This window comes from Haliotis rubra, unplaced genomic scaffold (genome assembly GCF_003918875.1).
Source record: "Haliotis rubra isolate DU_JTF1 unplaced genomic scaffold, ASM391887v1 Scf47, whole genome shotgun sequence".
In the NCBI taxonomy this organism is placed as follows: Eukaryota; Metazoa; Mollusca; class Gastropoda; order Lepetellida; family Haliotidae; genus Haliotis; species Haliotis rubra.
This window is the reverse complement of record NW_025767157.1, coordinates 3,013,631-3,037,715: the sequence shown is the minus strand read 5'-3', so window position 1 is coordinate 3,037,715 and position 24,085 is coordinate 3,013,631. Positions and strand designations below refer to the sequence as shown.

Genomic DNA, 24,085 nt, shown 5'->3' with positions numbered 1-24,085 from the left:
CCAGTCTGAGGTCACATGTACCCTTTCGTAATATTCTGTTGAGATTATTATTTGACTTAATGTAAATATAAGGTGAACATCTTTTCTAGACAGAAAGCACAATAAACTTAAAAAAACATGAAATGCGATTAAAATATCATTCTACCCCATATTTTACTGCAACCATCTATTGGGATATTTTTCTAGGTTTGGCCGCAAGAAGTCACTGTTGCTAGCTGTGTTGCGTCACCTTGGCACAGGAATAGGGACTGCTTTTGTCATTATCAGGTTCTTCAACGGTGCCTCCAGTATCATACTCTTGATATCCACCTTCGTTTATGGTGTGTATATGGAACAAATTGCGTTGAAAGAGTTTGTCTGCAAACGTAAATAAGAACTTAGCATTTTTAAAGTCAAAGTCTTGTGCTTTTGAGACAAGAGTGTTTCTTTCAATCGAGTGTCAGATCAGCTTGTTTTGTGTATGCAATGTGCATTCCTCTCCTGCAAGGTGAGACAAGTTGGGTAGAGTTTGTGATCTGATCATATTTATGCGCTATAAACGAACCTTCGCAGGTGTAGTCATCGAGTTCTTCTGGTGCTTTGGCCTATTCCTCGTTGGATGTCTTGCCTACTTCATCCGTGACTGGCATCACCTGCAGCTCACCATAACCATCCATGTAGTAGTTCTCTTGGGTTTGTACTGGTGAGTATATCGTCTTGGCCTCACCTGCAGCTCACCATAACCATCCCTGTAGTAGTTCTCTTGGGTTTATACTGGTGAGTATATCGTCTTGGCCTCACCTGCAGCTCACCATAACCATCCCTGTAGTAGTTCTCTTGGGTTTATACTGGTGAGTATATCGTCTTGGCCTCACCTGCAGCTCACCATAACCATCCCTATTGTAGTTCTCTTGGGTTTATACTGGTGAGTATATCGTCTTGGCCTCACCTGCAGCTCACCATAACCATCCCTGTAGTAGTTATCTTGGGTTTGTATTGGTGAGTATATCGTCTGGGCTGCATCTGCAGCTCACCATAACCATCCCTGTAGTAGTTCTCTTGGGTTTTTACTGGTGAGTATATCGTCTTGGCTTCACCTGCAGCTCACCATAACCATCCCTGTAGTAGTTCTCTTGGGTTTGTACTGGTGAGTATATCGTCTTGGCCTCACCATAACCATCCCTGTAGTAGTTCTCTTGTGTTTGTACTGGTGCGTATTTCGTCTGGGCTTCACCTGCAGCTCACCATAACCATCCCTGTAGTAGTTTTCTTGAGTTTGTATTGGCGAATATATCGATACTCGATACTTGTGAGTATATTACCTTTACTTTACCTGTGGTGCCAAGGTATTACAAACACCAAACATGCTTGACAAAGTTACTCCGTTGACGTGTTTCTTTATGATGAAATATTTGTCGTTACTACGCCCCATCTGAATCTAAATCTCTCTTGACATGCCTTTATTTACAGAAAAACACCTACCGCCATACGATTCTGTCTATTACTCATTCTTTACTTTTAGATATTTATATTAAAACAGCTATGAAAATATTTAGGGCTGTTCCCGAGTCCCCAAGATGGCTGTTGTTGGTTGGCCGTGAGAGGGGGGCAGAAACATCCTGAGGATAGCGGTAGACGTGAACGGTGTGACTCTTCCGCGGAAGCTATTTGACAAGGATACGCTGGATGCCGGTCCCAAGGCCAACGTCACAAAGATGTTCACCTCTCGAGGGCTCCTTTTTAGGAGTCTCATCCAATTGGTCAGTATAACGGGATTGAGAAATGCAAGGGTGGTTGGTTTTAATACCGAGCCGATGATCCTCACCTACAGCTGACCATAACCATCCCTATAGTGGTTCTCTTGGGTTTGTACTGGTGAGTATATCGTCTTGACTTCAACTACAGCTCACCATAACCATCCCTGTAGAAGTTCTCTTGGGTTTGTACTGGTGAGTATATCGTCTTGACTTCACCTGCAGCTCACCATAACCATCCCTGTAGTAGTTTTCTTTCTCCATTGTGAAAGTATGTTAATAGGAGGGATCGCCTGCTTGTGTACCCTTTTCCCTGTGCTTTATGCGAATCAAGGATAGTTGCACATCCTTTTAAACCTTATGACGTCCAAGATAATTTGCCTAACCTTTATAAAGATGTTGAAAGTCGTTTATTTTCTAGTAACAGTAGGTGATAATATTCAATAAACAAGTAATGATATTTTATATGTTTAATGAGATAAAGCAGTGTAACTGAGATTTGCATTAATCGCCGTTGTCAGATGACCATACCGTTTGTTACATGATCGGCCAAAGCGCCCTATTGTCCATCCCGCAATTACCGTGAAAACTCATAAAATCCGCGTGGATCCGCCTCTATTGTCAATTCCGATAAGTACGAAACATCCTCCTCAACAAACGCCCAATGTCAACTTGGTTCATTCCATTCAATTCGTCCTGCGGGGCAGCGCCAAGTTCGTAGTGAGTGGTAGGTGGTTGTTGACAGTGACGTTTCCAGACATATTCCATGGGTGACAAGTCTGGACTGAGTGCTGGCCAGGTGGTTATGTTCTCCTGTTGGAGGTACTCAATAACAATATGAGCCCTGTGTGTTCTAGCGTTGTCATCCTGAAATACAAAACCACGTCGACGTCGATGCGTGTGCCACGTGTGCCTCCAGGGTGTTGTCACGGTAGTACTGCCTCCAGGATGTTGTCACGGTAGTACTGCGCAGTCACACGTCCGTGAAGAACACGTGAATGTGTCCTGCCAGTCACAGCAACCCTTCACCACCATTACTCAGCCACTCCAATACGACCGTTCTGTCGAACGTTACCGGTATGAAAACGCTCAGTCCGTCTACGCTACACTCGGTTGCGCCAAATCAAACCCCGATTCATCTGAAATCATTTTCCCAACGACGCGCGGTACCAACGACGTCTTGCAGTAATGTGACGGTCCGTCACCTGTGAGATAAGAGGTGGATGTCAGGCATGCAGTTTCCATCAGTGTAGCTTACATTGCCGACCTGGTTAGACAAAAGTCATTTTACCTGAACTTCATGATAGAAACATATGCAATACACTCGTTCCTAAGGGGTCTAGGTAAGGATAATGTGTATGCGCATGATATCATATGTAGCCTTTATAAGTCTGCTGTATGTGCCCATGATATTATGTGGAACCTCGGTAGGTCTTTTGTATATACTAATTATATGATATACAGCAATGGCAAGTCCACTGTATATGTCCATAATTTCGCATGGATCCTTTGTAAGGCAATTGCATGCGTGCATGATATTATATGGAACTTTAGAAACCTTCTTCTCTCCCGACAATAAAACAGTCGGGCCATAAATACCGGAGATTTAAAGCTGATCTTGATGTGTTGGTGTGTTGGTTGACGGGGATATCTGCAGTGCCCTTCCCCTCATTGCGTTCGGCGTTCTGACGATAATGGCGGGGATTCTTGCTCTCTGGCTGCCCGAAACTCGCCGTCGCAAATTGCCCGAAACTATTGAAGATGCCAAAAATTTGCAAAGTGAGCATAAACAGGAACAATTCCACAAAAATAGAAGTCGGACAACTGTTAGTCTAGACAGCGGACTTTGTGTACCCCTCTGATAAGTGTTAATTGGCACGGCTCCCGCTGCCGAAAGCTATGAAATACACAACACCAGTTTTGAAAGTGGTCAAACGTAACATACGTTATATTTGGGATTACACTTTCTTAGTAAAGTACAGATTCTAGTACTTTTTGGGTTGAGTCCCATCAATGAGACAATCGCCTGTCTAGACTACCAGTTGTCCGACTTCCATTTTTGTGGAAACCGCGGTGGCTGAGCGACATAGGCGTCTGACTTTGTGCGCTGGAGATTAGGTGCCTGACTCTGAGGGTGTGGGTTCGAATCCCGGATGGGACTCAACCACAAAAGTACTAGAACCTGCACTTTACTAACAAAGTTTAATCCCAAATATAACGTATGTTACAAGATCATTCACATGATCATAAAGCACATGCTGACATTCTACATCCCTGTGTTTACAAGTTTTTGATAGGTATGGGCTCACGCTTCACCCAGAGATATGGGCTTAGAATTGGCCGTCAGCAACCCTTGTCGTAAGAGGCGGCTAACGGGATCGGGTTGTCAGGGTTGCTGACTTGGTTGACGCATGTCATCGTATCCCAAATGCGTACATGTAGATGCATGTTCATGCTGTTGATCACTGAATTGTCTGGTCCAGAGTCGATTATTTAGAGACCGCCGTCATTTTTTAACATTAACTGGATCTCTACTTAACAATATACCATAGTCTGTAAATAATCGAATCTTGACCAGACAATCCAGTAATCAACATCATGAGCATCGATCTACGCAATTGGGATACGATGACATGTATATTAAAAGTATTGCATTGAGAACTGATATTTGTAACACCAATTTAGATTGCAAGACATATGTCCATTGCCTGGCACCGGACAAAAACATTTCCGCCATCACCACATATGAAGAAAATCAGGTTTTCCTTAAAGTCTTTGGACATAGATGCACCTTCACTTTTGTCGTGGGACCGCAGACACCTCAGTACACATATACTAGGTACAAGAAATAAGGGAACCCCCAAGTGGAATTTATAGTTGAAACAATGCTACATAAAAGTTGCAAGCTGATTGCATTCGAACCCAGATCGGAAATCACTTACGGCTGACACGACAGTCAGCACCATGTTACCTTTATATGATACACGTGCATCATGCACCACACGTGCATTCTAGCCTATAAAACTGACAGTAAGCGTGTCCCAATATCTCTTGTGAAAATGCCACCTCGACAGTACCCGACAAACGCACAGAAATGGCAGGCCATTGGCATGATAAAGGGTGGACAATCTCAGAATAGTGTTGCCCGGTTCTTCAGGAAGTCCAAAAGCGTCATTTCCTGTTTCATCAACCTTTACCTTCAGACAAGGGGCGTTAACATGAGGACCGGTCGACGAAGACGCCCTAAAACCACCCTCAGACAAGACAACATCCTGAGAGCTATAGCTCTGAGGAATCGATTTGTCACAGCCCCGGATTTGAAGATGGTATTCTTCAGAGTCGCAGGAACACGGATTTCGAACTCTACTGTACGAAACAGGCTCCGTAGGAGAGTCAAGACGTCCATTCAAAGGCGTGACGATGACAGCTAACCGCAGACGTCTTCGTTATCAGTGGGCTCAGCAATGTTAGAAGAGGGGGGAACCGGTAATGGCGACATGTGATGTTTAGCTTTGTTTGCGATTCACGGATGGACGATTGCGTGTGTGGCGACGCCGAGATGAGCGTTATGGGAGACCCACGGTTCAAGGAACACAATTCTTATAGAGGCGGCTCTGTCGTGGTCTGGGGAGGAATTTCTTTCAATAGGAGGACTTATTTGATTCTTATACGGGGTAATTTGACAGGCCAGCGGTATATGGACGAGATCTTACGGCCACACGTGGTTCCAGTGGCTCACAGGGCAGGTCGAAGATTTGTGTTTCAGGACGATAATGCACGTCCTCACAGAACTCGTGTTGCCGTGAACTTCTTGCAACAACAAGGTGTTACAACTTTACCCTGGCCGGCTAAAACACCAGATCTATCCCCTATCAAACATCTGTGGGATGTGTAAGGGCGTCGAGTTCGTCTCAGGGAGCCTGCACCAGCAAATCTTGATGTGTTAGGGAGAGCACTGCAGCAAGAGTGGCACGTGATTCCTAGGGCGACAATTCAGCGGTTGGTGTCCAGCATGCCTGCAAGGTGTCGTGCATGTATTGCTGCTCATGGTGGACACCATCGTTATGAAGTATATCTGACATACTTACCGTACGGTTGTGCTGATTAAATTATACATGCTTCACAAAGTCAAGGGGTTCCTTTATTTTTTGTGCCTAGTATATATCCAGGCGGGTAAACTAACTGAAACGTACATAAAATATAATATTCCCCTTATCCGCCCGGTGTCAGAACGGCAGATTGTGATGTCAGCCGCGCTCAGACACGTGTGCACTGTCTGTTCCCTGACATTAAGAATAGTTCATATTTTGGATGCAGTGGGTGAGAGTGTTAAACTTTAATTTGTAGCTAATAACAAGTTCTGGACATTTGACCACAGTCAAAAGGCATTGTGTGTTTATGGCTTTTGGTCGGAGCCGTTGTAAGTGACGTTTCAGCGTCATTGCAAAAGAAATCCCAGTGGCCAACGTTATTTTTTCAGTTAGTGTACCAAAGTGAACACCCATGCAAATTGTGTTGCTCGTATCACAAAGTGAACGCTTTTTCTATTATCTGCCCTACTACGATCTTCGGAAACCGATTCTATTTGGTCTAAATTGCTGTGAACAAGCGCCTTGGACTGTCTTAGTTTTTAAATCATATGGAGTGCTATACAAATGGACCACTGGAACAAAGACATATTCGTTTCTGCTCTGCCTATCAACCACTAGTTTGCTGGTCCCAGACTTCATTGTTGGAATATGGCCGAGTGTTCTGTCAAACATTTAGTCACTAACCTAACTGAGCGTCACGCCATGCATGTGTTGATGACCCTCACGCCATGCAAGTTCATAATGCATGGCCTTTATGTTGAAAATCATTTGTGGCAAATCTTGATTGGATATTCTTGAGTTATGTAAATGGGTGAGCCGATTCGATAGCTCTCGACCTCAAGGTTTTACAAAGAGGGATTTTCTCGACACTGAGCTCATGACATTCGGTTTTCCACGATATCATTCAATTCTGAACAAAGAATTGATATGCTGATCTTGACCCACCATCGACTGAAGGTCATGCCAAGTGAACGTTTGATTAATTTCTTTACAATCCCTTCATGCAATGGACTCACAAAATGCGATAAATAAGAAGAAAACTAGACTAACACTAGACTAGACACCTAAATATATATAATTTCGATGGAAACAAAGTGCTCTATTACATATAAATTGAGACCCAGTAAGCGGTTCGCATCGTAATAAATAGGTAATTAATTAAAACTGGACAGTAATATAAAACACATTCCAAATTGGTCAGTTATAAGTACCAAGATATCAGGTTCACATATTCATCGCTATACACACCTTACTGGTGCACAGTATAACTGAAAGACCCCATATCACGTTCACATATTCATCGCTATACACACCTTACTGGTGCACAGTATAACTGAAAGACCCCATATCAGGTTCACATATTCATCGCTATACACACCTTACTGGTGCACAGTATAACTGAAAGACCCCATATCACGTTCACATATTCATCGCTATACACACATTACTGGTGCACAGTATAACTGAAAGACCCCATATCACGTTCACATATTCATCGCTATACACACCTTACTGGTGCACAGTATAACTGAAAGACCCCCAACCAAAGTTAACAAGCAGATCATTTAACACACCTTTGTCTTGGCCTCATTTTGAAGTCTTCAAAAGCGTAGGGGATCGTGCAATAAATCGGTTGTCATAGGTATTCAGAAGAAAGATCAGATTGACAAGATGACTCCCGAAGATATATGGAGAATGGTTTCGAAACCAGAACCAAAAACATTAACACACCAAAACATTGGTGAGGGCACCTCACCGGAATGTCGTCAACTCGACACGTTCTTGTCAGACACTAATGGCGTTAGAACATAGCAGATTTTGGGCTTTATCTTATGATATGTTGAGCGACCACTATACCTGGAAAACCGCCACTGCATAGTAGCCTCGGAAGGGTCAGTAGACAGAACTACTGAGTCATTATACTGGCGGCAATAGTCCGTAACTTGTTTGTAGCATGCCTGACTACCCCAGGGACAAAGGATTACCTGAATGCCATGACCAGCCTTGGTCATTTCCCCTACTGAGCAGGTCTGTGACATGATGGGGGAGAAAATGCCACACAGTACACAGGCCAGGCGCTGCAAAAGGAGTGAACAACAGACACACACATATCTACTGTATCCGACTATTGCGGCCGGATGAGGTCTCCAGGACATGCTTTCTACCATTGAACTTTATATCTTAACTCGAAGGGCAATTTTTTACTCAGAGAACTTATGTTATTTTCACTTTAATCACACTCAACAAACAGTGTAACTCTTAAGTGGAAGTGGCAGGGCTCAGTATGACTCGCATGTGCGAGTACTTAGGAGGATGATCACATACGGAACTGAATCATTCACACTCAATGCGAAGGGAGAATGCTTTGAGAAGTGTTCTATTGCTTAGAGAAGCACTTTGTGGCTCTGTGTGATCTTATATAGCAAATAATGCCATAATTAACAAAACTAAAACAAACTGATCCAATTCACAAGCTCCAACCTACACAAACAACGCGCGGACACACACACACATACAAACACACGTACTCGCACACACACACATATTTACAAACACACTGTACCTGAAAGCGTAACAGATCTTTGTGGCCTACCTTATAGTGAATGTTCCGATGAACCCCTTAACAGTGACCATCGTCTTCATTTTGGTCTGTTGTGTCCCAGCTAAATATTGGCCTGCATGACTCGGATGGTTGTTTCTTTGTCGGGTAGTTTACAAACGAGGACAACGCCCATCTTACTTGTTTCAGGTAACGTAGGACAATACCCTACCCTACAAAATCGTTGCATATCCATGACAGGAATTGCTGACTTGGCGTGGGTCTTTAGGAATTGCAGGTGGTAAAAGTGGTGTTAAGGGATAGTCTATACGAAAATCTATTTGGTTTAAACATATTTATACATTTACTCATGATGGGATTGGCATGAAAATCTATTTCAACTGGTTAGTATGATTATGGGCAGCTTCATAAAGAGACGGGTAAGCAGTTTCTGTTGCGTTGTTCCAATGCATGATACTAGGCGACACAGAAGACATTTTGACAAGAACCGGAGCTTCAGAAAGTTACGATACTTTATGGATAACAACTTTTTCGTTATGTTATGATGCGACGTTTCGGTATAGATTCTTATAGCGTTGTCAAGCAACCCGTTATTGGTTTGGTTCGTGTATTTTAATGATTGGTTTCCTGTTGAGCTTTCAGTCATCATCTGTATCTCCAGGTTCAGCACATCGTTAAACGTACGCTATCCCTAGATCCACTCCAAATCTCAACTTAACGGCGTTTGGTTTCATTGTCACTTTTCCGACCAATCGAACGTCAACGTAACTCCTATTATCCAGAAACCAAAGCTACGGTCATGGTGACACAAAGACACCCTTTCCAACAAGAAAGTACGACTTTCTACTGCGAATTTCTCGAGTGAAACCGGTCGAAATACTGTGGAAATCTGATAAGTAAAACTTCAAGGGACTCGCCAAAATTGTTTACTTATCAGGTATTTTATTTATCCAAACTTATCAAAACCTGCAAATGACAACCATATGCATGTATATGTATACAACAGAATAACAGGCAACATTTGTAAGTAATACGACATAAAACAATGAACAACTTATCAGCGCTGGCCTCCAAATGTCAGTGTATTGTCAACTGCATGACGCCACTGAGCTGTAAGTAGGATGTTTGTTTAGCTGGAGACTGACACGTGCCCCTCATGTCGGATTATGTGGTGATCGCTAATTTAGTTATCCGGTCTCTTTTGTTAAGTAATTTACTTCCAGGGCCCATGGGAAAACGTTTAGTTAAACGGTATATTGTTTACTGATCCGAGTTTAGTTAACCGGGTTCACTCCCAAAAGACAGACCTCCCATAAGACAGACTCAATGAGTACCCTTATTAGCTGAGCCATGCTGTCCACCCCTATTTAATTAATGAGCTGACCCAGAGTCATTACAGCGTACGTATAGTAACAACACACCCCTATCTCCTGTGTCCTTCTCAAAACATATAACAAATCCTTTTACTGAACAGAACAGAATAGAACCGAGATTTTATTCTAAAAAATCACATATAGTGACACAGAGAACATACAGCATATTGATACATATTATAACATTGAACAAAGTCCAGTTTTGATAAATTTGGCAACCTAAGAGTTAAGCGGTGAATATTCACTTTTCATAAGATAAACAATTTCTTCAATAGTAGGATGTTTACAGAACAGACATCTAACTTCACAAGTTATGCATAAGCTCACCTCAATAAGCCTATTTACATGTTCGAGGCCAGTTACATCATGTTCATAAAGAAAACACTCAAGATCATGCAAGTATAAATAACTGGACAATACGACGTTTTTATAACAGTTGTTGAATTAGTTTTTGCCAATAACAGGAGAATAGGATGTTTTTAGTACTTAAGATTATTTGAAGACAAAAGTGAAATAGTATTTATAAAATTCAGTAAAAACAAAGTATATAACTGGAGAACAGGATGTATTCTAATAGTTATATTTCTTGACCTTTTTTCAATGACTTTTTTCCTATGACCTTATTTCCGATCACCCTTCTAATGGCTACCTGTATGCCAAGAACAAGGTGAAAGGAGAAAATGATGATGTTCAAGTGACTTTCTAATAAGTGTTATCTGTGCACTGACAAACATGTGTTGTAAAATAATATGGTGCTTGGTCTCATAGTATGTTTGAAAGGTACATGTATATAAATTATTATTTTGGATAATATTCACAAGTAAATGTGATCTGGCAAATATATGTTTATGTACATATATGTTGATGCAATATGTCTTAATTTAAAATGGGCACATACCATTATTATCAAGGGTACAGCTTAATAAAGCCTTATGCAACCAACCACAAAATGTGTTGCTTTAAGAGGTCTGTCTTTTGGGAGGTCTGTCTAATGGGAAGATACCGTTAACCGGACTCTAATAGTGTTAATTAATGAAGAAATTTGACGGGACCAAAGAATAGTGTTTACTTATCCGGTCTGTTTACTTAGGCGGTTTCCACTGTCTGTACTGATATTGACAGCTCAAGATTGAGGTTGGTTTGTAACTTGCATTCTAATTGGTAAGTTTGACAAATTGTCATGGTTCCATTGATTAAAATTCATTAGCAACTGCAAACATCTATGCAAGGCCAATTTTATCTTTAAATTAGACTGATACTACTATAAGACGTCAACACCAGAGATGTCAGGATAGATAGATAGACAGATCATCTTTATGTCCTCCAAAAATATTAAGATTGTTACATATGACAACAATATAACAAATCGAATATGCATTGAATCAGTACACAGTTTATTGTGAAAATAAGTTAGAGTGACACACAGTCGTAAAATCAAACACTAATAACATAACTTTCTTCCATCCTGTACACGATCGGTTTATAGATTACTTTTAGGGATCTACAGATGGGAAATGGAATTATTTTTATCTCCTTATTTCAATATTGATAAAAGCACTGCACAGGTCTGGCAAGGCAGTTGGGTTTTCATGACGTTCTACCATAAATCTTTTCAATTTAAAATGAGCCAAGACATCTGAAGATGCAGTTTTTTCGTCGGGCGACAGAAAATGTTCCTCCGTGTTTCATGTTCTGCCTTAAACATGATGAAGTGTCGGAATAGAATTTGTTTCACCCCTGAAAATGAATGCCACATAAACCCCTTGAATACCCATGAAAGAGTTCATGGAAACTGGAACTACTTATACAGTTTCATGTGAATATCAGTTGTGTACTTATACGTCCAACCGATCATTATATTATCCAACTTTATGATTCAATGAAACATTTAAATGTTTGAAAAGCAACAAAACCCAATACAAAAGTGTTTAACCACTGTCATTGATTCCAGAGCGCCATAACGACAGATAAGGGTGGCCCGCCCTATATTAACCCGACCTTTGTTATATATACCTTCTGGATTATATAACCGTTTTCATCTGTTGTTATGCTACGCCCATGACAACCATTATTTGTCGAAGCCAATAACTATCAGCATACGATTCCCTGTGTGTTCCCGTTTTTCCACATTCACGTGTACAGGCATTTAAAATAAAAAAATGTTGGAGCGTATGTTGAGTTCCAGTTTGTAATAATCTCACACACAATAATTAAGTGTGAAACCAATGTATCATAAAAGTAACTAGAATTACAGATCAATATATAACAAATTACTTACTTATTTATTCCTCTTTGTGCTCTCAAGACATCAGACTGATACTAGAGTTTTGCAATGGTGTCTGTCCTGGGCCCATTGCTGCACCACTCCCCAGGTCCACCCTGCGTCCTTCATCTCTGCCTGCACAGATGTTCCCAAAGTCACCTTTGGATGTCCTTTGTTTCTTTTTCCTGCTGGTGTCCATCGCATTGCAACCCTTGGCATTGAATGTGGGTGCATCCTGCAGACATGACCGATCCAACGTCATTTTCTACAAAATAATGCAATGTAATTACTGTATTGGACGTATTTAGCGTTAGAACTGAGCGTGCAACGTATTTTTAATAGGGGACGCTTATTAGGGAAGGGTGCTAAATACGTCGAATACAATATTTCCATGAATGTCATATGTTATGATCAAATCATCCTTCTGTCTTAACCATGTTAACGAATATCATTTTAGATATGTTTTGTGTGTCATGTTAGCCAACGTAAAAAACGCTCAACCAATAAGGACTTTTGTAAATCGTTGATTTATCAAGGTGGTGTTTAGTCAGTTTGGTCGATCATAAATATGTTCTCAGATAAAGATTAAAGAAGTCGCCATTCTATCAGATACAAATTCCCATGATCTATTTTACCATTGAACAGTGAAGCTAAAGCATTGTCTCATCAAACCTGAATCCTTGGTTTGATTCTGTGCACGAGTGGAGACCAAACTCGAAAGCTGGACTTATACGATACTGACTCAACATTTTGTTCCACATTAGTTTGAATGTAAGTGTAGCCTTTTCACTTGCACATATGTGAGTGAGTGAGTGAGTGAGTGAGTTTAGCTTTACGCCGCACTCAGCAATATTCCAGCTATATGGCGGTTGTCTGTAAATAATCGAGTCTGGACCAGACAATCCGGTGATCAACAGCATGAGCATCGATCTGCGCAATTGGGAACCGATGATAAGTGTCAACCAAGTCAGCGAGCCTGACCACCCAATCCCGTTAGTCGCCACTTACTACAAGCATGGGTTGCTGAAGATCAATTCTAACCTGGATCTTCACGGGTCTGCACATATGTTGTTTCAGTGGTGTAAATGAAATGACTGATGGAAGAAACCCAACTGCTCCTCCCGATGACTGCAACAGTTCATCTCAGTTAAGACCTGTCTGAGAAGATGATAGTAAGGCATACCTCAAGCACTATTTTAACGCAGCAGTCATGTTACTGTAGCAACCGTCCGTAATTAATCATGACTGGAAACCAGTGATCGAAATTATTATCAAAGTCTTTGATAACTTGACCTTGAACTGAGGACTGAACACTGAAGACTATGTAACGCAATGATAAACTCAAGCTCTCTCAATCAGTGTTCAGGTTGCACGCATATTAACCTGAGATTACCTTCGCTACAAATTGTGAATTTGGGTGGACGACATAGGAACGGAGTTTTTCAGTTCGTTCGTCGACCAGTCCTTCCGACAGCTTCTCAGTGGGGACTAAAATTCCAAAACACAAAATGTTTTGCCATGGTCTGAAATGAGGCAAACATTGGTGTACTAAATGAATTGTTTCAAGAGTTATGGCCCTTGCTCAATGCATTTAAATGCGATTTCTTAAGAACATGCACTTTTAACAGTTTAGTACTTTGAAAGCGATTTGATGTACATAGTTGACTAATTTATGCAAGTTATCTATTGATGTGATGTACATAGTTGACTAATTTATGCAAGTTATCCATTGATGTTATGTATATAGTTGACTAATTTATGCAAGTTATCCATTGATGTGATGTACATAGTTGACTAATTTATGCAAGTTATCCATTGATGTGATGTACATAGTTGACTAATTTATGCAAGTTATCTATTGATGTGATGTATATAGTTGACTAATTTATGCAAGTTATCCATTGATGTGATGTATATAGTTGACTAATTTATGCAAGTTATACATTGATGTGATGTATATAGTTGACTAATTTATGTTATCCATTGAAGTTATCCATTGATGTGATGTACATAGTTGACTAATTTATGCAAGTTATACATTGATGTGATGTACATAGTTGATAGCAAGTGATGTATATAGTTGACTAATTTATGCAAGTTATCCCATAGTTGACTAATTTATGCAAGTTATCCATTGATGTGATGATGTGGACATAGTTGACTAATTTATGCAAGTTTATCCATTGATGTGATGTACATGTTGACTCATTTATGCAAGTTATCCATTGATGTGATGTATATAGTTGACTAATTTATGCAAGTTATCCATTGATGTGATGTACATAGTTGACTAATTTATGCAAGTTATCCATTGATGTGATGTACATAGTTGACTAATTTATGCAAGTTATCCATTGATGTGATGTGATGTTATAGTTGACTAATTTATGCAATTGATGTGATGTACATAGTTTGATACATTGATGTGATGTACATAGTTGACTAATTTATGCAAGTTATCCATTGATGTGATGTACATAGTTGACTAATTTATGCAAGTTATCCATTGATGTGATGTACATAGTTGACTAATTTATGCAAGTTATCCATTGATGTGATGTACATAGTTGACTTATTTATGCAAGTTATCCATTGATGTGATGTACATAGTTGACTCATTTATGCAAGTTATCCATTGATGTGATGTACATAGTTGACTTATTTATGCAAGTTATCCATTGATGTGATGTACATAGTTGACTCATTTATGCAAGTTATCTATTGATGTGATGTATATAGTTGACTAATTTATGTAAGTTATCCATTGATGTGATGTACATAGTTGACTAATTTATGCAAGTTATCCATTGATGTGATGTACATAGTTGACTAATTTATGCAAGTTATACATTGATGTGATGTACATAGTTGACTCATTTATGCAAGTTATCCATTGATGTGATGTACATAGTTGACTAATTTATGCAAGTTATCCATTGGTGAGTACAGTTTCTTAAAATACTGTCATGATAAATGAGCTTGTACTTTAGAGGAGGAGGATTTGCAGTTAAAGCTTTACCACGCAAACAAATCATTCTGCTTTTAACTGGATGACACGTGTGCGGTTTTTAAGCTCTCCATAAATAATAAAGTTAAGAGTACGGTTCTTAAGTGGCCATAAACCTTTCAATACATCAATTTGGAAGGATTGCTTGCAATCGTTTATGTTCCCAGAAATTTTTATTATAGTTGTCTTAGAAGAATAGCTTTTATGCTGCAACTCACACCATACCTGTGGAATGAATAATATTTTAGAAATAATTATAATTTCACAATTTTAATTGCTAATATTGCCCCAAAAGCTATATATTTTATAGGTGACTGGAAAAAGCCTCAACAATGTTGTAGGTTTGTACTTTACATCATTTGGGACTTGTGTTTCTGACTTCAAAAATAAAGATAATCGTTTTACTTAATCTTTGCTGTTTATATATTATACGCTGTTTGTTTTGTCTCGCTTAAACCTCGGAACTCACTGTCATGGTATCCTGGCTGGCTTAAGTGACGTAACTCTTCGAATTGTTGCGTCTTGGACGAATCGGTCACCCCTCCGATTCAGATTACACGAGAGTAGTTGTAGAGATTATCGTGCCACCCTAGTGTAGTGTTCAGTTATGTAAGCCCTGCATTTTAAATTACTTGTTCCTCAAATACAACCTACTTTACTTTGTGAAGCTAAGATACAGGGATGTAAACAATTCTATACAATTGACAGGGTTAATCCTAAACGGTTTTGAATGTTGGTATCTCAACACCAGGAAATATGTTTCGTGGAGAATACGAGAGATACTCATTTTGCATCTTACACTAGTTGTCTGAAGTACTGGTGTAAAATGCTAATAATGATAATTCCTGAACACCGTTCACCTAAAACGTTCACAACATACTCGTACATAAAGCAAATGAACACAAATTACTATTTGACTTCTATAACTAAATTACATGTCGGGCGTGCACGTTGGTAAAGAGCAATGCCAATATCTTGCTCTTTGAAAAGAATATATGTACTGGAATATTTCTCAATTAAAGGACTGAGCCGTTAATTACTTGCCCGACAAAAGGAGAAATTTACTATTGGAATGTAAACGTTCTAAACCTGTCTGGATATCAGATAAGATTTACCGGATTTAAGAGATGCACATACTTTCTCCTAGCGATATATACTCATGCCAATGTTGCCTATTAATAAAATTGAAGTGGGTGACAACCATTATTGGCATGGGTATACATGTTTCTAAGGGTTTCATTGCATTTCAGATGAATGTCACTTGCCTAAAACTGTCCATACCATTATTACACAGTCCCACTTAATGATTCAATGAAATATTTTAATATGTGAAATCTCACAGGACAAAAAGAAAAGATAGATGGATGCAACGTGACCAGCGTCACCGTTACCTCCACTACGCAATAACAGACCACTGTTTCGCGACCCACATTCGGTCTACATTTGTTTGATTCTTTTAATTCATAAAGCCGTTTTCATGTGGTGTAAAACCCATAAACAACACACTCAAGTGGCAATATATATTTGTGTATATTGCTTCAAGTCAATCACGGCCAGGTCATGAAACAACTATTGCCATCAGATCCCCTGTATATATTGAGGTGTGCTCTGGGACCTTGAAACACAGTTCTAACTGACGACATGGGTGAATGGATGAAGTATATCATAGTGCTGGCGGGTATGTCATATTTCCTATAACAGCATGCATATGTAAGGCATTGTTCCATCGTATCATATCATTGGTTGGTATGTTATTTTACGCCACTTTGAAGGTATCATATCTTCGCCATTTTATGATGACAGTTTTGTTGATAAACATATTCTGTCTGTTTTAAGTATGATTTTTAACAGATAGGTAATGGTGGCCGAATTTGAGTACGTCCTCTGTGTTCCTCGATGCCTTGTAACCCTCTTACTTTGATCGCTGTGTTTACTTAGTTCTGACCAGCGTCTGTCAAGGTCAGGACTATCCCTGTGATGACACCAACACCCCTGTCTGCGGGGACGACGGCAACACTTACACCAACGAATGTTTCCTCTCCTGTGCCGGGTAGGCATACATCATGTCATCCTACATTTACCTTATATTATGCATCATCGAGCATGTTTACAACTGTAGCGAGTTTAACATCGCCCTGAGCAGTATTTCAGTTTTATGTATGTGAGTGAGTGAGTAAGTATGGTTTTACGCCGCATTTAGCAATATTCCAGCAATATCAAGGCGAGGGACACCAGAAATGGGCTTCACATATTGTGAAGAGCCAACGCTTTAACCACTAGGCTACCCTACCGCCTTGAGTGCGAGCATAGGAGCCAGGGTACGTCCTGCAGGTTATCCTAAACTAATGAATCCTTCTTTACCTTCGCCATACCCATGCGAATGATTATTGTTATCAGCTATATGTGTGCTTGCTGTCAAACAATGACAGTATAATGAAACACCTCCTAGAAACATTACATTGTTAATACAGCTATCGAGATGGTTAATGTGCTTGGTGATGATTAAACAAAATATTATGTCAAACTTCCATCACATATTATATGTTTCTAGACTTTCCTATAGTCAAAAGTACATTTTGTGCTTCAATAGTGCCACGAAGGCGACCGACGGAGCATCTCCCAAGGTTTGCCCTTGTCCTCGACTTTTATCACCTGTCTGCGGCAATGGTGGCATGACGTATGACAAATGATCCTTCCCTTTTTACTTTTACCATATCAATGCCAATGAATATTGTTCGGAGGCATGTTTCATTTGCTTTATATGAAACAAAGGACAAAAGAGGAGTTGTTAATACTATAATGAAAAAACTGTTATAATTCAAAATCGATTATTTCCTCATTTAGGTATGCACTTAGTTCGCTTACACGTGCATATAGCGAAAACGATGTCAGACTTGTAGCAGTTAATATTCCTTGAAGACTTCCTACAACTAAACTTTTCTGTTGTGTTTCAATAGTGCCACGAAAGTATCCGACGGAGCATGTCCCAAGGTTTGTGCCTGTCCATTTCTCCTTTCACCTGTCTGTGGCAGTGATGGCATAACTTACGACAACAAATGCCAGCTGGAGTGTCAAGGGTGTGTACATTTGGGATGTGTGTCTTTAAAATTATGGGAAATGTCTTAAGGTATAATAATCAAATAATCCTTGCTTCTGTACTTGTACCATATCTACGCTAACGAATATGTTTTATTAGGACGGGGATATTTTCTTTCTGTAGACCAATAACCAAAACAAGAGGCTTATGAATATAATGAAGCAGCTGTTACAATATAAATCTCTGATTCATCATCCAGGTATAAACTAGTCAGTTTTGGAGATGATTAATACGTTTACAATCGCAAATAGAGAAAACGATGTTACACTCATAGCAGTTAATATTCCTTGAAGACTTCCTACAATTAAACTTTTCTGTCGTGTTTCAATAGTGCCACGAAAGTGTCCGACGGAGCATGTACCAAGGTTTGTGCCTGTCCATTTCTCCTTTCACCCGTCTGCGGCACTGATGGCGTGACTTATGACAACCAATGCCAGCTGGAGTGTCAAGGGTGTGTACATTTGGAATGTGTCTTTAAAACTACCGGGAAAGGTCTTAAGGTATAATAAAGAAATCTTTGCCTGTGTATATGTACCATATCTACGTCAACGAATAGTTTTTATTAGGAACGGATGTTGGTTTCCTGTCTGGCCACCACAGAACAAAACAAAGGGTTTATTAGTATAATGAAGCAGCTTTTACAATATTAATCTCTGATTCATCATCGAAGTATGCACTGGTCAGTTTTGGAGATCATTAATACGCTTTAATGTGCATATAGAGAAAACGATGTCATACTTGTAGCAGACTTCTTACAATTAAACGCTACTGTTTTCCTTCAAAAGTGCGACTAAGGCGTCTGACGGAGCATGTCCCAAGGTTTGCCCCTGTCCTCGTCTTTTGTCACCTGTATGCGGCAATGATAGCGTGACTTATGATAACCTTTGCCTGCTGGAGTGTCAAGGGTGTGTACATTTGGGATGTGTATTCTTCAGATTAGAAACACTTTACAAAGACGGAAAAATACGATCATTTCGATGGTTTATATGTATATCCATTATCAGATAGTGTCTTAAGTCATCATCAAATAATCCTTCCCTTTTTACTTTTACCATATCGATGCCAATGAATATTGTTCGGAGGCATGTTTCCTTTGCTTTATGTGAAACAAAGAATAAAACAAGGGTATTAAATATCATAATGAAAAACTGACATAATTCAAAATGGTTGATTCCTCATCTAGGTATACACTTAGTTTTGAAGATGATAAATTCGCTTACACGTGCATATGGAGAATACGATGTCAGACTTGTAGTTAATATTCCTTGAAGACTTCCTATAATTAAACTTTACCTTTGTGTTTCCATAGTGCCACGAAAGTGTCCGACGGAGCATGTCCCAAGGTTTGTGCCTGTCCACTCCTCCTTTCACCTGTCTGTGGCAGTGATGGCGTGACTTACGACAACCAATGCCAGCTGGAGTGTCAAGGGTGTGTACATTTGGGATGTGTGTCTTTAAAATTATGGGAAATGTCTTAAGGTATAATAATCAAATAATCCTTGCTTCTGTACTTGTACCATATCTACGCTAACGAATATGTTTTATTAGGACGGGATATATTTTCTTTCTGTAGACCCAAAACAAAAGAGGCTTATGAATATAATGAAGCAGCTGTTACAATATAAATCTTTGATTCATCATCGAGGTATGTACTAGTCAGTTTTGGAGATGATTAATACGCTTACAATCGCATATAGAAACACTTTACAAAGAGAAAACGATTTCAGACTCATAGCAGTTAATATTCCTTGAAGACTTCCTATAATTAAACTTTACCTTTGTGTTTCAATAGTGCCACGAAAGTGTCCGACGGAGCATGTCCCAAAACAAGGTTTGTGCCTGTCCACTCCTCCTTTCACCTGTCTGTGGCAGTGATGGCGTGACTTACGACAACCAATGCCAGCTGGAGTGTCAAGGGTGTGTACATTTGGGATGTGTGTCTTTATTAAATTACTGGGAAATGTCTTTCAACGGTATAATATTATCAAATAATCCATTGCTTCTTTTTACTTGTACCATATCTACGCTAACGAATATGTTTTATTAGGACGCGGATATTTTCTTTCTGTAGACCCAAAACAAGAGGCTTATGAATATAATGAAGCAGCTGTTACAATATAAATCTTTGATTCATCATCGAGGTATGTACTAGTCAGTTTTGGAGATGATTAATACGCTTACAATCGTAAATAGAGAAAACGATTTCACACTCATAGCAGTTAATATTCCTTGAAGACTTCCTACAATTAAACTTTTCTGTCGTGTTTCAATAGTGCCACGAAAGTGTCCGACGGAGCATGTACCAAGGTTTGTGCCTGTCCATTTCTCCTTTCACCCGTCTGCGGTAATGATGGCGTGACTTATGACAACCAATGCCAGCTGGAGTGTCAAGGGTGTGTACATTTGGAATGTGTGTCTTTAAATCTACCGGGAAAGGTCTTAAGGTATAATAAAGAAATCTTTGCCTGTGTATGTGTACCATATCTACGTCAACGAATAGTTTTTATTAGGAACGGATGTTGGTTTCCTGTCTGGCCACCACAGAACAAAACAAAGGGTTTATTAGTATAATGAAGCAGCTTTTACAATATTAATCTCTGATTCATCATCGAAGTATGCACTGGTCAGTTTTGGAGATCATTAATACGCTTTAATGTGCATATAGAGAAAACGATGTCATACTTGTAGCAGACTTCCTACAATTAAACGCTACTGTTTTCCTTCAAAAGTGCGACTAAGGCGTCTGACGGAGCATGTCCCAAGGTTTGCCCCTGTCCTCGTCTTTTGTCACCTGTATGCGGCAATGATAGCGTGACTTATGATAACCTTTGCCTGCTGGAGTGTCAAGGGTGTGTACATTTGGGATGTGTATTCTTCAGATTAGAAACACTTTACAAAGACGGAAAAATACGATCATTTCGATGGTTTATATGTATATCCATTATCAGATAGTGTCTTAAGTCATCATCAAATAATCCTTCCCTTTTTACTTTTACCATATCGATGCCAATGAATATTGTTCGGAGGCATGTTTCCTTTGCTTTATGTGAAACAAAGAATAAAACAAGGGTATTAAATATCATAATGAAAAACTGACATAATTCAAAATGGTTGATTCCTCATCTAGGTATACACTTAGTTTTGAAGATGATAAATTCGCTTACACGTGCATATGGAGAATACGATGTCAGACTTGTAGTTAATATTCCTTGAAGACTTCCTATAATTAAACTTTACCTTTGTGTTTCCATAGTGCCACGAAAGTGTCCGACGGAGCATGTCCCAAGGTTTGTGCCTGTCCACTCCTCCTTTCACCTGTCTGTGGCAGTGATGGCGTGACTTACGACAACCAATGCCAGCTGGAGTGTCAAGGGTGTGTACATTTGGGATGTGTGTCTTTAAAATTATGGGAAATGTCTTAAGGTATAATAATCAAATAATCCTTGCTTCTGTACTTGTACCATATCTACGCTAACGAATATGTTTTATTAGGACGGGGATATTTTCTTTCTGTAGACCCAAAACAAGAGGCTTATGAATATAATGAAGCAGCTGTTACAATATAAATCTTTGATTCATCATCGAGGTATGTACTAGTCAGTTTTGGAGATGATTAATACGTTTACAATCGTAAATAGAGAAAACGATTTCACACTCATAGCAGTTAATATTCCTTGAAGACTTCCTACAATTAAACTTTTCTGTCGTGTTTCAATAGTGCCACGAAAGTGTCCGACGGAGCATGTACCAAGGTTTGTGCCTGTCCATTTCTCCTTTCACCCGTCTGCGGTAATGATGGCGTGACTTATGACAACCAATGCCAGCTGGAGTGTCAAGGGTGTGTACATTTGGAATGTGTGTCTTTAAATCTACCGGGAAAGGTCTTAAGGTATAAATAAGAAATCTTTGCCTGTGTATGTGTACCATATCTACGTCAACGAATAGTTTTTATTAGGAACGGATGTTGGTTTCCTGTCTGGCCACCACAGAACAAAACAAGGGGTTTATTAGTATAATGAGGCAGCTCTTACAATATTAATCTCTGATTCATCATCGAAGTATGCACTGGTCAGTTTTGGAGATCATTAATACGCTTAAATGTGCATATAGAGAAAACGATGTCATACTTTTAGCAGACTTCCTACAATTAAACGCTACTGTTTAGCTTCAAAAGTGCGACTAAGGCGTCTGACGGAGCATGTCCCAAGGTTTGCCCTGTCCTCGTCTTTTGTCACCTGTATGTGGCAGTGATAGCGTGACTTATGATAACCTTTGCCTGCTGGAGTGTCAAGGGTGTGTACATTTGGGATGTGTATTCTTCAGATTAGAAACACTTTACAAAGACGGAAAAATACGATCATTTCGATGGTTTATATGTATATCCATTATCAGATAGTGTCTTAAGTCATCATCAAATAATCCTTCCTTTTTACTTTTACCATATCGATGCCAATGAATATTGTTCGGAGGCATGTTTCCTTTGCTTTATGTGAAACAAAGAACAAAATAAGGGTATTAAATATCATAATGAAAAACTGACATAATTCAAAATGGTTGATTCCTCATCTAGGTATACACTTAGTTTTGAAGATGATAAATTCGCTTACACGTGCATATGGAGAATACGATGTCAGACTTGTAGTTAATATTCCTTGAAGACTTCCTATAATTAAACTTTACCTTTGTGTTTCCATAGTGCCACGAAAGTGTCCGACGGAGCATGTCCCAAGGTTTGTGCCTGTCAATTTCTCCTTTCACCTGTCTGTGGCAGTGATGGCGTGACTTATGACAACCAATGCCAGCTGGAGTGTCAAGGGTGTGTACATTTGGGATGTGTATTCTTCAGATTAGAAACACTTTACAAAGACTGAAAAATACGATCATTTCAACGGCTTCTACGTATATCCATTACCAGATACTGGCTTAGGTTATTGTCAAATAGTTCTTCCCTTTATACTTGGGAAGTGTGTTCATCAAATAAGAATGACTTTACGTGGACGATAATTTCAATGAATTATGTATTCATTCATTGCCGGATAATGCCTTTAGTTATTTTCAAACAATGCTTGCTTCTTGACCATGCATATGAGAAATATCTGTATGCCATTTTGCGGGAAAGTTAAGGGTGTGTATATTTATAATGAGTCTTGTTGAAATAATCAGCCTTAAACACGATCTTTTGAATATGTCTTTTATCCTTTACCTCAAATAATGTATTAAACTATTATCGAATATAAGATTAATACCTGAACTCCCGACTCTGTGTAGACACACTGTACTATAGCCTTTTGTTGGTGAACAACTTACCCGATGTTTAGGGCACATTCACTTTCAGGCATATATGTTGCAACACGTCCTTAGCTGGAATTATATTTGCTACTTCTGTCTCTTCAGGAGTGTCACCTTAGTCCGAATTGGGTTCTGTCGCGGTTACAGTTTCCAAGACATCATCAGGTGGATTCGTCTCCGCCTTCAGACTTGGAGAAATATCCGTCTTGATTCCGGCAGAAACACCGTACAGAGAAAGTTGTAAAGTAAGAACATTCATGTAAAGCCAAATATGTAGTCTCTTTTAAACTGAGAAAGAAATGACTGCTCGTGAATATTGGTTTGCGGTATAATATTCCTTTATATTGTAGAATGTTTCTTTTACGTGTGTATATGAGAGTGAATGGCATTGCAGATTGAACGTCCTTGTGTATATATCTGCATTCCATTTCAGGCGAATGCTGATACCTGGATCTAAACGTGACTGAGAAAGGATGCTCATACTCTTGGTTTTCAAAATACAAAATAACAATCAATAACTTACTGTTACTCCAGTCAATCAATCAAATAGTTCAATAAACCTCATAACATATATATAACATGTATATATTCGTTTTCTTTTCCTGGAACTGAAACATACAAGCTTACTTCATGCTATGCAGCCGCATGAAAGACATGTTGTCAGTAGAGCAC

At 39.4% G+C, this 24,085-nt stretch overlaps 1 protein-coding gene and 1 long non-coding RNA gene across 2 annotated transcripts; one reads left to right on the top strand and one right to left on the bottom strand.

Annotated features, from left to right (window-relative positions):
• Positions 1-999: 999 nt before the first annotated feature.
• On the bottom strand, positions 1,000-1,984 carry LOC124290660. The gene is made up of 2 exons (XR_006901996.1): positions 1,948-1,984; positions 1,000-1,145 (listed from the first exon to the last, which is right to left on the bottom strand). It is a non-coding gene; the product is annotated as an uncharacterized LOC124290660 (long non-coding RNA).
• Positions 1,985-3,427: 1,443 nt separating this feature from the next.
• LOC124290572 (ovoinhibitor-like) lies at positions 3,428-23,657 on the top strand. The gene is given in 10 exon segments (XM_046727319.1): positions 3,428-3,512; positions 16,966-17,077; positions 18,456-18,575; positions 19,434-19,553; positions 19,917-19,947; positions 19,950-20,041; positions 20,398-20,517; positions 21,378-21,497; positions 21,843-21,962; positions 23,519-23,657. Coding segments are annotated over 10 exon segments (1,059 nt in total).
• Positions 23,658-24,085: the final 428 nt, after the last annotated feature.